This window comes from Mobula birostris, chromosome 1, assembly GCF_030028105.1.
Source record: "Mobula birostris isolate sMobBir1 chromosome 1, sMobBir1.hap1, whole genome shotgun sequence".
NCBI lineage: Eukaryota > Metazoa > Chordata > Chondrichthyes > Myliobatiformes > Myliobatidae > Mobula > Mobula birostris.
This window is the reverse complement of record NC_092370.1, coordinates 81,590,622-81,605,833: the sequence shown is the minus strand read 5'-3', so window position 1 is coordinate 81,605,833 and position 15,212 is coordinate 81,590,622. Positions and strand designations below refer to the sequence as shown.

The 15,212-nt window shown below is 39.0% G+C and overlaps 1 protein-coding gene across 15 annotated transcripts in view; it reads right to left on the bottom strand.

Moving 5' to 3' along the window:
• LOC140197714 (intermembrane lipid transfer protein VPS13B-like) overlaps positions 1-15,212 on the bottom strand; it is a 1,066,299-nt gene that overhangs the window by 971,878 nt on the left and 79,209 nt on the right. For all 15 annotated transcript variants that reach the window (XR_011886009.1, XM_072258131.1, XM_072258103.1 and 12 more), the window contains exons 5-6: positions 12,634-12,801; positions 8,820-9,001 (exon numbers count right to left, since the gene is read on the bottom strand). Coding sequence is in view for 14 of the 15 variants with exons in the window: in XM_072258131.1 (XP_072114232.1) it covers positions 8,820-9,001; positions 12,634-12,801 (350 nt within the window). In the remaining variant the exon portion in view is untranslated. The remainder of the gene's footprint in view (positions 1-8,819; positions 9,002-12,633; positions 12,802-15,212) is intronic.

The window sequence follows — 15,212 nt, the reverse complement described above, 5'->3', positions numbered from 1 at the left end:
TTTGGCTCATTAGGCCTAGGCAAGATAAAGTATCTGGTAAGTTTATCTCCTTTTCTTCTTCTTTGTTCATTCCTCATCTGTTAGGGCACAGTAGTATAGTGAGAATAGCTCCAGGGGCAGTGTTTTATACTCTGTGTGGGATGTGGTAAGTCTACAAGACCTCTAGTTTCTCAAATAAACACATCTGCACCAGATGCACTGAAGTGCAACTCCTGAGAGAACATATTAAGGAACTGGAGCTGCAGCTCAATAATCTTCTACTCATACAGGAGAATAAGGAGGTGACAGATAGGAACTACAGGCAGGTAGTCAAATGTGTTCAGGAAAGTTTCCTTAATCAGTACACAGAAGTCCCAATGAGAGTGTGTGCGATACTTGATCTGCTACCAGGGAATGAGACAGGTCAAGTGACAGAAGTTTGTGTAGGGCAACACTTTGCATCTGGTAATCACAATGCCATTAGTTTCAAAGTAAATATGCAAATAGATCGGTGCAGCCCACTGGTTGAGATTCTAGCTTAGAGAAAGGCCAATTTTGACGGTATCAAAAATGATCCATTAAAATGAAAGTGTGGATTGGGACAAGTTTTCTGACAAAAGTGTCCTTGATAAGGGTAATGCCTTGAAACGTGAAAATTTGAGAGTATTTAGTTGGATTCAGTAGAAATGGATGAAGGGACAAGGAGTTAGAGAACTGACACTGAGAGCTAAGGATGGGAGTAATATTGCTGAGGATTACAGAGAAAACAGAACAGGACAGGAAAAGAAAAGAGAGTATGGAAGGACACTGAAGACTGGTGGATGGCTTCAATAATCTATGAAGCTCAGAGGAAAAGGGGAGAGAAAATGTCGTACAGAGATGAAAAGGCTGGGTTTTTTGTTTCTGTTTCAGTACATGAGCTGGGGAATGTTGTAAGACCATAAGACATAAGTGCAAAAATTAGGCCATTCAGCCCATCGAGTCCACTCCCCCATTCCATCATGGCTGATCCCAGATTCTGTTCAACCCCATACACCTGCCTTCTCGCCATATCCTTTGATGCCCTGACCAATCAAAAACTATCAACTTCTGCCTTAAATATACCCACAGATTTGGTGTCCAGTATCTGTGGCAGAGCATTCCACAGATTCACTGTACTCTGGCTAAAAAAAAAACTCCTCCTTACCTCAATTCTCAAAGGTCTCCCCTTGAATCTGAGGCTGTGTTCTCTAGTTCAGGATACCCCCGCAATAGGAAATATCCACTGCACATCCACCTTATCTAGTCCTTTCAACAATCATCAAAGTTGCTGGTGAACGCAGCAGGCCAGGCAGCATCTGTAGGAAGAGGTGCAGTCGACGTTTCAGGCCGAGACCCTTCTTCAGGACTTGGGTCTCGGCCTGAAACGTCGACTGCACCTCTTCCTACAGATGCTGCCTGGCCTGCTGCGTTCACCAGCAACTTTGATGTGTGTTGCTTGAATTTCCAGCACCTGCAGAATTCCTGTTGTTTGCCTTTCAACATTCGGTAGGTTTCAATGAAATCCTGCCCACGCCCCCAGCATTCTTCTAGATTCCAGTGAGTACCGGACAAAAACTGCCAAATGCTCCTCATATGTTAACCCCTTCATTCCCAGAATCATTCTTGTGAACCTCCTCTGGACTCTCTCCAATGACAACACATCCTTTCTGAGATATGGGCCCCAAAACTGTTGAAAATACTCCAAGTGCGACCTGACTAGTGTCTTATAAAGCCTCAGCATTATCTCCTTGCTTTCATATTCTATTCCCCTTGAAATGAATACCAACATTGCATTTGCCTTCTTTTCCACAGACTGAACCAGTAAATTAACCTTCTGGGAGTCTTGCATGAGGACTCCTAAAGTCTCTCTGCACCTCTGATGTTTGAATTTTTTGCCCATTTAGATAATAGTCTGCACTATTATTCCTTTCACCAAAATGCATTATCATACGTTTCCCAGCACTGTATTCCATCTGCCACTTTTCTGCCCATTCTTCTAATTTGTCTAAGTTCTGCTACAATCACATTGCTTCCTTAGCACTACCCACCACTCCACTTATCTTCGTATCATCTTTGCTACAAAGCCATCAATTCCATTATCTAAATCACTGACAAACAATGTGAAAAGTAGTGGTCCCAATACTGACCCCTGAGGAACACCACTAATCACTGGCAGCCAACCAGAAAAGACATTCCGCGATCCATGCCTATCTTTTCTGTAATGCCATGGGATTTTATCTTGTTATGCAGTCTCATGTGTGGCACCTTATCAAATGCCTTCTGAAAATCCAAATAAATGCCATCCACTGCCTCTCCTTTGTCCCCCTACTTGTTACTTCCTTGAAGAACTCTGACAGATTTGTCAAGCAATATTTCCCTTTACAGAAGCCATGCTGACTTTAAGTTATTTTATCATTAGTCTCCAAGTAGCCCAAGACCTCATCCTTAATAAAAGACTCCAACACTTTCCCACTGAGGTTAAGCTAACTGACATATAAATCCCTTTCTTTTGCCTTCCTCCCTTCTTAAAGAGTGGAGTAACATTTGGAATCTTCCAGTCCTCCGGGACCATGCCAGAATCAAGTGATTCTTGAAAGATCATGACCAATGCAACCACAACCTCTTCAGCAACCTCTCTCAAGACTCTGGGATGTAGTTCATCTGGTCCAGGTAACATATCCTTTGTAATAGCAATGGTACTCACTCCTGCTCCCTGACACTCACAGATGTCTGGCACACTGCTTGTGTCTTCCACAGTGAAGACTGTTGCAAAGTACTCATTAAGTTATCTGCCATTTCTTTGTCTCCCATTACTACCTCACCAACATCATTGTCCAGTGGTCCAATATCAACTGTCCCCTCCCTTTTACTCTTTATATAACTGACAAAAAAAAGTTTTGGTGTCCTGCTTTATATCATTGACTAGTCTGCCCTCATATTTCATCTTTTCCCTTCTTAGAGCTTTTTTAAAATATAAAAAACTAAGAGAACTGCATTCAAATAAGCAGGGTGATTGCTGATCATAAGAGTAACTTTGAGATAGGTGGAGTGTTATGTGCATTTAGGTTTTCTAGAGATGTGGACATTGATTATCAAAACAATTGAGAGTTAGTTGTTTGACAAATGCTCCAGTTGCTTTAGCATTCTGAATAGCAGTGTTTTTTGAAATGGTTTCAAATGCTGAAGGGGAATCTGAGTGTGATGGGGCATTTACTACCTGCAGTTTCATTCTGTTCACAGCCAGTTCCATGGAGAAGCGACATTTTGAGAGTACAACGCTTGAATGTGCCTATCAGAGTAAAAGGTAAAGATAACAAGTGTAGGAAACCTTGGTTTTCAAGAGCTGTTGAGGCCCTGGTTAAGAAAAAAAAAGGAGGTGCATAGCAGGTATAGGCAGGTGGAAACAAATGAGGTACTTATGGAGTATAAGAAATCAGGAAGGCTAAAAGACGGCATGAGATTGCCAGACAAGACAAGGTGAAGGAGAGTCCTAAGGAATTTTACAAATGTGTTAAGAGCAAAAGGATTGCAAGGGTCAAAATTGGTCCTCTGGAAGATCAGAATGGAAATCAATGCATGGAGCCAAAAGAGATGGGGGGAGGTCATAAATATATTTTTTGCATCTGTATTTACTCAAGAGGCGGACACAGAGGCTATAGAACTGAGGCAAAGCAGCATCAAATTCATGGACCCTATATAGGTTACAGAGGAAGTGTTTGCTGTCCTGAGGCAAATCAAGGTGGACAGATCCCCAGGGCCTGACAAGGTGCTCCCTCAGACCCTACAGGAGGCAAATGCAGAAATTGCCTGGGCCCTGGCAGAGATAGTTAAACCATCCTTAGCGAAAGAAGTGATACCAGAGGATTGAATGATAGCAAATGTTGTTCTGCTGTTAAAAAAGGCTCTAAACATAAACCAGGTAATTATAAGCTGGTGAATCTGACAATCGTGCGAAAGTTATTGGAAGGTATTCTAAGGGACTGGATATATAGACAAGGACTGATTAAGGATTGTCAGCATGGCTTCATGTGTGGTGGGTCATGTCTAGCCAATCTTACAGTTTTTCAAGAAAGTTACCAAGAAAGTAAATGAAGGCAAGACAAGGCCGTGGATGTTATCTACATGGACTTTAGCAAGACATTTGACAGGATCCTGCATGCGAGGTTGGTCAAGAAGGTTCAGTCTCTCGGCATTCAAGATGAGGTAGGAAAATGGATTGGGCATTGGCTTTGTGGAAGAAGCCAGAGAGTGGTAGTCGATGGTTGCCTCTCTGTCTGGAAGACTGACTAATGCAGTGCCTCAGGGATCAGTGTGGGTCCATTGTCTATATCAACGATCTGGAAGATAATGTGGTTAACTAGATCAACAAATTTGCGGATGACACCAAGATTGGGGGTGTGGTGGACACAGTGAGGAAGGTCATCATGACTTGCAGCAGGATTTGGATCAGTTGGTAAAATGGGCTGAAAAATGGCAGGTGGAATTTAATGCACAAAAAAGTGTGAATTGTTGCACTTTTGGAACACCAACCATATTCAGTTTTGAATATATTAAGTACCATATTGAGTGTCATATTCAGTTTTGGTCACTCACCTACAGGAAAGATGTAAATAAGGTTGAAAGAGTATAGAGAAAATTTACAAGGGTCTAGAGGACCTGAGTTATAAGATTGAATAGGTTTAGACTTTATTCCTTAGAACGTAGAAGATTGACAGGAGATTTGAGAGAGGTACACAAAATTATGAGGGGTATAAGTAGAGTAAATGCAAGCAAGCTTTTTCCACTGAGGTTGGGTGGGACTACAATCAAAGGCCATGGGTTAAGGGTGAAAGGTGAAAAGTTTAGGGGAACATGAGTGGAAGCTTCTTTATTCAGAAGGTCATGAGTATGTGGAACAAGCTGCCAACACAAGTGGTGCATGTGAGCTCAATTTCAACGTTTAAGCAAAGTGTGGATTGGTACATGGATGGTAAGGGTATGGAGGGCTATGGCTCCGGTGTAGGTTGATTGGCATGGACAAGACAGACCAAAGGGCCTATTTCTATGCTGTACTTCTCAGCTCCACACCAGCACTAAACCTGGCACTTACATATGAATCCTGAAGGAGCATGAGAGACTGCAGATGCTGGAATCTGGGGAACAAAGAACGAGCTGCTACAGGAACTCAGTGAGTCAAGCAGCAGAATCAGAATCTGGTTTACTATCACTGACATGTTTTGTGGCAGCAGTACAGTGCAAGACGTAAAAAAACAAGTTACAATAGAGTCAAAGAACACAACAGAATGGAAACAGGCCCTTTGGCCCATCTAGTCTGTGTTGAGCCATTAATCTGCCTAGTGCCATCAATCTGTACCTGGAACATAGCCCTACATGCCCCTCCCATCCATGTACCTATCCAAATTTCTCTTTAACGTTGAAATCAACCCAGCATTCATCACTTGCACTGGCAGCTCGTTCCACACAATCTCCACCTTTTGAGTGAAGTTGTTTCCCCTCATATTCCCCTTAGACATTTCACCTTTCTCCCTTAACATGTGACCTCTCATTGTTGTCTCACTCAACCTCAGTGGAAAAGGACTGCTTGCATTTACCCTATCTATACCCCTCATAATCTTGTAAACCTTTATCAAATCTCCCCTCAATCTTGTACTTCTGGAGAATAAAGTCCTAATCTATTCAACCTTTCCCTATAACTCAGATCCTCAAGCCCCAGCAACATCCTTGTTAATTTTCTAAGTATTCTTTCAACCTTATTTAATCCTTTCTGTAGGTGAGTAACCCAAACAGCACACAATCCTCCAAATTAGCCTTCACCAACATCTTATACGATTTCAACATAATATCCCAACACCAATATATGTGGAATTCTCTGCCCAATGAAGCTGTGGAGGCTACTTCAGTAAATATATTTAAGACAAGGTTGGATAGGTTTTTGCATAGTAGAGGAATTAAAGATTATGGGGGAAAGGTAGGTAGGTGGAGATGAGTCCATGGCCAGATCAGCCATGATCTAATTGAATGGCGGAGCAGGCTCAACAGGCCAGATAGCCAACTCCTGCTATTTCTTATGGTCTTATGTTTACTCAATACATTGATTTACGAAGGCCAAAGTGCCGAAAAGCTTTATGATCCCATCTACTTATGTCCCCACTTCAAGGAATTATGGATCTATATTCGGAGATCCCTCTGCTATACTGCACTCTACCTTAACCACTTACCATGTTAGACCAACCCTGGTTGGTCTTCCCAAAGTGCAACACCTCACAATTGTCTATATTAAATTCCATCTGCTATTTTTCAGCCCATTTTCCAGCTCATCCAGATCCCACTGTAAACTCTGATAGTCTTCTTCGCTGCTCACTACACACACGCAGTCTTGGTGTCATCCACAAATTTGCTGATCTAGTTTCCCACATTACCATCCAGAGCGTTGATATGCATGACAAACTACAATGGACCCTTACCAATCCCTGCAGCACACCACTAGTCACAGACCTCCAGTCAGAGAAACAACCATTTGTTTATTTTTTATTTGCAAAAGAGGAATAGCAAGAAAACATTTTTAGGTACATGGACCATTCAGAAATCTGATGGCAGAGGAGAAGACACTATGTTGGGTGATCAATACAAAATATCGCTATTCCCTTCCCTTCACAGATGCACCCTGACCACTGAGTGCCTCCAGCTGCTTGTTTTTTTTTTAAATACCACAGAAATTCTGGATTCCAGCAATGGCATGGAGCTAAGCCAATAGCAGCATCTGAACTATCCCAATGCTACACCAGCCAACTCCTCATAAACCGTGCAGGTCCGTGCAAATATTTCCAGGTTTCCCAGATGTCACGCTGGAATATCTGCTCACAGAGCTTGTACCAGACTAAATCGGGCACCAACAGAACAATCCCCATTAAAATGAATGAAAGGCATAAAGCAGATAAGTATAACTATATTTGATTAAGATAGTTTCATTGCTTTCAGTTGTTCTTGTGAGAGTATTGTAGATGCTGAACAAAAATGACATAACATTCCCTTTATAAAGAATTGTTCTCAAATGTGCTCATCAAAATTCACAAATTTTAAGTAATAGTAACACCTTTGACATCTGTTGAGCACATGGACAGGCGCCATCATTGTAAAACCCATTCTGCCAGTAGACAATGCTGTCTGTATTGTGACAGTCCCATTGTCCAATCAACTACCCTGTGGCATGCTGGGGGGTGGGGGTGACTTCCTAAAATGGAACAAACAGCACAGCCCAGGGACTGACAATCAACAATGCTGATGCAATGGAAGAGCTCCACAATTGAAATTAATAATTCACTGCCTAGTCTCACCGGTGTAAGTAATTAATAAAGTACCACTGTCATCCATAACATATCCTTTTCTTGGTTTACAAACTTCTCATAACAAGTTTGTATTTGCAATTGCTTATCATCAACATATGTTTAAAAACAAGTTTAAGCTATTTCAACAAGATGGTGCAAAAGACAAAATACTGATTTATTTCATTCTCGCACGTTATATAATTATTTAGCATTTCTGGAAAAAATCCCTGAAAGTTGTTCTCTAACTTTGACCCAAAAAAGTCACATTTATCTAGATCTGCATTATTCAGTGGTCGTCTCTTTAAACCCAATTATATTAGCACCAACTGTGTTGAAGACTTCCACCATTTTAATCATATTTCTGTGTAAATGGACAGATGAACGAAGTTGCTTCATTATGTTTGCTCTCATAATTACACTGGTGTTATATTTATCCAGAAATCTGAGAATGTAATGCCTCATATTGGTGGAAGTCGAGTAGGTTGTCAGAATATCAAATTTTTGCTGCAGGAATCCCAGCCATGCAATTAATTTGGCTGGTCCAGTTAAGTTTCTAATAAATTTGATATACTGATGGTGGGAGATTCAGAATGGCATGTCACTGAATGTTAACAATGGGTGGTTAGAACCACCCTCATTGGTTGGCATTTGATAACGCAAACACTGCTTGTCATTTATCAGCCTAAGTCAGATATTGTCCATAACCTGGTGCATTATCAGCAAAGACTACTTCATTATTTGAGAAGTTCTAAATGGAACTGTACAATTACCAATAAAACATCCTTCCTTCTGACCTTAACTTTAATTATAGCACATTCTAGAGGCACAAGATAAGCTACAAATGCTAGGAATCTGAAGCATCACACAAAATGTTGAAGGAACCCAGCAGGTCAGGCAGCAGCTACAGAGAGAAAAGGATGAGTCTAACAAATGGTCTCCAACCAAAATGTTGACTTGTCAGTCCTGACAAGGCTCTCAAACAGAAATGTTGGCTATCCATTTCTTTCCATAGATGCTGCCTGACCCATTGAATTCCACCAGCATTTTGAGTGTTGTCATTGCACATTTTGTGCAATTGTTGCCAAAGCACCTCTTCTAAAGGGGCTAAGGTAATACTCAAGTGCATTGTGCTAGATCAGGGCAAGAGGCCAAATTTTCTACCCTACAGTACTTCAGTAAACCAGATGAGTTTTTACAGCATACCAGCTGTTTCATGGTCACCATCAGTGATTCCAGTTTTTATTTCAGATTAATATAATTTCCTGAATTTAACTTCATCAGCTATAAATTTTGAACTATTTGATCAGCGAATGTTTAAAAACATTGGCTTTAGTTAGGGGATCAAAGGCTATGACATAACCATTCCGCAACTATAACTTTCCAACTTAATCAATAACATCAACTTACAATGTACTATAATCATCCATCAGTAATTTAGTCTGATTCACTGAAAAGTTGTTACCCCCATTTTAGAAAACCCTCTTAAAAGCATACCTTAATAACTGATGGAATTTTAGAGTTGAGGTTGTCGTAAGTGAAGTGCAACCTCGTACAGAAGGAACACTTGTAGAGCAAAGGATCCTGGTAAAACTCAATCTTTCCACTTGCATTTCGCTTGTCCAGACAAACCGTACAATCGGTAAAGTTGATCACCTTCCTCAATACCAATTCTGGAGCTAAATGAAGACAGTAAACAGTGCATAATTGGCCAAAATAGAAATTTGACACATTCAATGTGAACATTTACATCTACTGTGTGTATCATTTTAAAATATCACTGGAACATGTTAACAAGTCTTATTGCATAATTTAGGATAAATATTTTGTTGGAAAATATTTATTTTATTTAACACGATTTCAACATACCTGCTGGGGGATTATAAAATCATTAACTAGAAATCTGACTACATTGATATTTTGACATTTTCATAGTCAAATAATTTAAAATACGCTAAATATACCAAGTATAATTATTTAAAAAGTAAAACATTCCATATTTTACAAAAACTTTATTGAATGTATCTGATAAATTCCGTCTATTATGATGTTTGTTATGGGACTTATTTCGTAAGTAGGAGGTAAGAGGAAGAAAATGAATGTGAAACAATAAGAGAAAAAACACAAAAGAAAGCCAGAAATTAAATAAGCAGAATCCACACAACTATTTAGCCCCGAGAACAAAATCTCATTTGCAAGTGGCTTAAAAGCTGAACAGATAAATTAACAGAGGGATATATAGGAAAATATGTAAATTACCATACGAATTGCAGAATGTAAAAAAAAATTCATCTAAAAAAATGATGAAAACATCCTGTCTATCCATATCTCTCAAGCCTCTTGCTGTTCCACAACTATTAGGCATTAAGAAGTTATATTCTCTGCCAAAACGATAATTGATTATAAGCTTTTGGCTGCTTTAAAATACAACATTTGCTTTGCAAAAATGGAATTGATTAAAATTTGCAATTTTAAGTAATAGAGTTCATCTTGAAACAACTTGAGCAAAGATTACTAAACACTAAATTACTGCCCAGAATCAAAGACTATTCCAATAGTCGAAGCATGTGAACAACTGCATTATTGAATATATCAGCCAGCAACTTACAGTAAGGATTAGCTACTCCGATTTCTGCATCATCACAAATTGTTGTGCAATTTACATTCCTCTAAACATAAATGCTAAAAGGGTAGTTTGTGGAGGAGTGGGGCACACTTAAGACAATAATGGAAGCCTGCACATGAATGCTGAGAGCACTGTTAAAGTACTAAATGGGGGCATAATTACTAAACGCTAAATTACTGATTCTGGGCAGTAATTTAGTATTCAGTAATTTCTGCTCAAGTTGTTTCAAGATGGACATGATTATTTAAAATTAAAGAGGGTGTTTCCAAGTAATAGTGAAGGAGATGACTGAGACATTGGTTTCGTTAAAGAACTGATTACATGGATGTATTAGAAAAATTGGCTGAACTTAAAGTACAAAGTTACTCGGACTAAATGGGGTGCATCCCTTGGGTATGAGAGAAGAAGGTATCGGTTCAAAAAAGGGAGAGGGGATAATTGCACCAACTACCAACCACTCAATTTAACCTCAGTAGTAAGAAAGCTTATAAAAACATTTACCCAGTCCAGAATTAATAGTCACCTGAAGGAACAGTATTAATTAAGGCAAGCCAGTATGGATTTATTTCAGGGAAAATCATGTTTAACCAATGCGATAGATTTTTTGTACAAGATACAAGTAAGATTTCAAAGTTCAAAGTAGAATATATTATCAGAGTGCATGTATGTCACTGCCAGGCATACTCAGAAAATCTATAGACCACTGACTGTAACAGGATCAATGACAGAGGAAGAGCATAGAAGGCAACAAACTGTGCATATGCAAATATAAATAAATAGCAATAGATAACATGAAATAACAAGATAAAAAAGTCCTTAAAGTGAGGCCACTAGTTGTGGGAACACAGAAAATAGAATGAGTGGAGTTATCCTCTTCTGTTCAAGAGACTGATGGCTGAGGGGTAGTAACTGTTCTTGAACCTGGTGGTGTGAATCCTGAGGCACTTGTACCTTCTACCTGATGGCATGGCCTGGGTGGTGAGGATCTTGGATGATGGATGCTGCTTTTCTACAACAGCATTTCATGTAGTTCAATGGTTAGGAGGGCTTTACCCATGATGCGCTGGGCCAAATCCACTACCTTTTGTAGAATTTTCTGCTCAATGGTGTTGGTGTTTCCATACCAGGCCGTAATGCAGCCAGTTAATACACTTTTCACAATACATCCATGGCAGTTTGTCAAGCTCGTCGATGACATGCCAAATCTCCGTAGACTCCTAAGGAAGTGGAGAGACTGTCGTGCTTTCTTTGCAATGACATTTATATGATGGATCCAGGACAGGTCCTCTGAGATAGTAATCCATCTCCTGAAGTCTACAATCAGTTCCTTGGTCTTGCTGACATTGAGAGGTTGTTGTTATTACACCGCTCAGTCAAAACTTCACTCTCCCCCCTGTATGCTGATTCATCACCACCTTTGACATGGCCCACAACAATGCTGTCATCAGTGAACTTGAATTTGTTGTTGGAGCTGCACTTAGCCACACAGTTATAGGTGTAAAATGAATAGAGTAGGGACTCAGCACACAACCCTTTGTTGCCCTTGGGCTGACGGAGATTGCGGTGGAGATGTTTTTGCCGATTGGAAGGTCATGCAATTGATGTCATGCAGATGTACTTCCAGAAGGCTTTTGATAAGGGGCCATATTATAGCCTCATCAACAAAGAAGATGGTGATAGATTACAGGACAATACAGAAGCTGGTGAAATAAGCAGATACATGCCAGAAGAAGTTTAAAGCAGTAAAATGTGAGGTAATGCAACTTGGAAGGAAGTATTAGGACAAACAATATAGAATAAAGGGAACAGTTCTAAAAGGGGTGCAAGCGCAAGGTGACCTGGGGATCAGTGTGCATAAATCATTGAAAGTTGCAGGTTGGGAAAACGTTTTCTTTGCGCTTACCTAGAGTTACAGATCAAGAATAACCCGCAATGGCTTCTGACTGTAATGATGTATCATTATCTCTTAAGCACAATCAAAGATCTATCATTGGTCTAATCTTATATCACATTAGCAATCTGCCCCATGCCAAAATAATGGAAAAAAATTCCAATTTGTCCATGTATGATGACTTTTCCCATCTCCATTTTATTTTGCATATTATTTTAAACTGTTGCCCACATTCAAACTCACATCAAATGTCAATTGCATTGATCTGCTTCGGTTCACAGTTCAACAATTTATCAATTTTATAATTCTTTTTGGATTCAGATGGAAGACTGGAGGAAGACTAGAAGAACACTGGAATAGTAAAGTATTAGGCTGATAATACAAGGCTAGGTTTTCAGTACTTGGTGAAAAGGAAAGGTTGTAAGGTAGGGAAGGGTTGAAAATAAATGTTTCAGTCACAGTTTTCAAGGAGAGAAATGGAATCATCTTAGAAACTCTGCTCCGTCACATCACTCCTTCAATTGTAAAACTCTCTTAGGTCTTTTGGTCAATTAATTCTGGCATTTTGCAGATACCAACCCCCCCCCCCCCACAACAAATTTTAATTACTTGAGCCAGGTGGCCTTGACTATCCAAATATCTGGTCCCTCCCAAAGCAACTCCACCCTATCTATAAGTTATTAGAAGGTATTATAAAGAATTTACAATTATCTTGCTTCATTAAAAATGTCTTGTATGGTTTGAATATTTACCCTTACATAAGCATAAATGAGGGAATTATCTTTTTCACTCACCTAAGATATCCATGAAGGCGCGATCCCAAAACTCATCCACTGTGTAACATTCTGCTGATGTAATGTTGACCGACAAAACAATGTCATCCTCCACGTACTTCAAGATGAGGTTGTTTACTACAATGTTTACATTGTTAACAACACGTCTAATCAGACTCTGCACATAACCTGTATCAGGGTGAACGAGGAAGGCACAATTAATATTACTGTGTTTTTGCAACAAAGAGAAAGTCTATTGTGCTTAATTCCTATTGAACTGACAATGTAGCACAGGGCTATTTAATGCAAGTTAAGTACTTTCAATAATACTTTTTGTGGTGCCATTGTAGCATTGTGGTTAGCACAACACTATTATAGATCAGGGTGTTCCAGAGTTCAGAATCCAGTTCTGGTGCCATCTGTAAGGAGTTGGTATGTTCTCCCCATGAATGCGTGGGTTTCCATTACATGCTCTGGTTTCCTCTCACAGCCCAAGATATGCCGGAGAGTAGGTTAATTGGTCATTGTGAATTGTCCTGTGATTAAGCTAGCGTTAAATAGGTGGGTTGCTGGTGTTGCAGCTCATTGGATTAGAAAGGCCGATTCCATGCTGAATCTCTAAATAAATAACAATGCTGTCAACTTTCAGCTTCTTTTTCTTACCTTGTTAAGGATGATCAAAAACAACAAGTAATAAATGAACTGACAAAATATTCCAGATTGTTATTCTTCCATTCAAATGGCTTCCACAATTCTCATATGCAGCATCCCACTCAGATTAAGATTCAAGACTTAAGTACATTTATTATCAAAGAATGTATAAATTATTGAACCTTGAGTTTGCTTGCTCACAGGTGGCCACAAAGCAAGAAACATGAAAGAACCCAATTAAAGACAAAAATAATAAAAATAAAAATAAAAGACCAACACTCAATTTGCAAGAGAAAAAACTGCATCAATTGAAGTGAACAGAAATTGTAAAGCAGTAAATAGTTAGTCAACACACCAATCACAATGAACTGTAAATACTGAGGTATTAAAGATATCAATTCATTTTTTAATCCATAAATGAATTCCAGTTAAAATAGAAATATAATGAGTGCTGTTTAAATGAAATATAGAAAAGAGATAAACCAAGGGAAGCAACTGATAAATATTTAGGGAAAAATATTTAATTTCTAAACCTACACTTGGAATTTGCTTGCTGTTCACTTCTAATTTCTTCCACTATGGCTGATAATTAATTATTCAGCTTGTTTTGTCAGAGAACAATTAAATTTGTTTGTAGATATTCCTGTATTGAAAATTATAAGTTTACTTGACTATAAAAATTATCCATTTTCACAAACTATCTGCTTACAAATTCTGCTCAAGACTGAGAGAACTACTTAATTAAAATTGTTTAGCCAGCTTAAGTACAAATGGTTAAATTAGATACTGTATAACAACTTTCATTACTTTCAATATCTCCTCATGAAGTTTTGAAATGAATTTTGATCCCTTTAGTTCTTCTCCAAATCCATACCCACCCCACTGCGATAAAACAGTAAGCTAACATTTAACCTCCTGTTATTTTTATTTCTGGATCTAATTTGTAAAGGCCAGCATACTGGTGCTCCACAGTGCACTCTCTATTAAGCAGAGAGACTTGAGTTGTGTCAACAATTGACATAGTCAGCACCTGCATAACAGCCTACTGGGAAGAAACCTATTTAAAATTGTTCAACCATATCTTAGCTGGAAAAACGAACTGCATTTGCATTCCCAGTGCATATTAAACAACATCATCTGCAAAATGCAGGAATGAAATATCATAGCATCCAAGAACTTTTTTCATCCCCTCACCAATAAACATATGGTGCTAAAAAGTTCTGTTGCACTGAAGTATTTTTATGCCTATTGTAAGAATAGTTTCTTCCTTTTGCAGTAACAAGGAAATCAGAAAATCCCCATGGAAAGACCTGAGGAACTAAACTTATGGTAACTCTATCATTGAATGCTTTCCGTAAAAAGAGTCTGTAACTAAGAGTTAACAGTTGACTGATCCCCCTGCAGAGGTAATAAAGATGAGACGGGCCATTCTCCAAGAGAACTGCAGCACATATGTGGCTATAGACTGTAATGGTGAACATATGAGTTTATAAAGCATCAGTAATGAGTGATTGGTTTAATTTGGAACCAAGATGAGGAATCTCTTTAATTGGAGTCCTGACTGATAGAAGACAACATGCTGAAATATGTACTGCAAAGGATGCAAAGCAAATTTTTCTACTTAATGACTGCTTAAGTGAGTATTGACAGTGCAGAAGCTGTAGATGAATATGTACCAGCTTCATTTCCCATTTATGTCACCAGAAATGTGTACTTTCAACCACCCATTCTATATTGCCTGTTGTGAAAATCTTACCAGGAAGATGTTAGGCCCTTTTGGTTCAGTTATTAAGATATTAACTAGCCACATATTTTAAGTGACAGTATTTTTAATAGACTATTACACTGTTACATCAGAGATCACGTGACTGATACATCCAAGCAAATGTCAGAACAGTGCAGAAAGGTGAGGCTGTTGGTTTATTCTTTCTCTCGCATAATATAATATC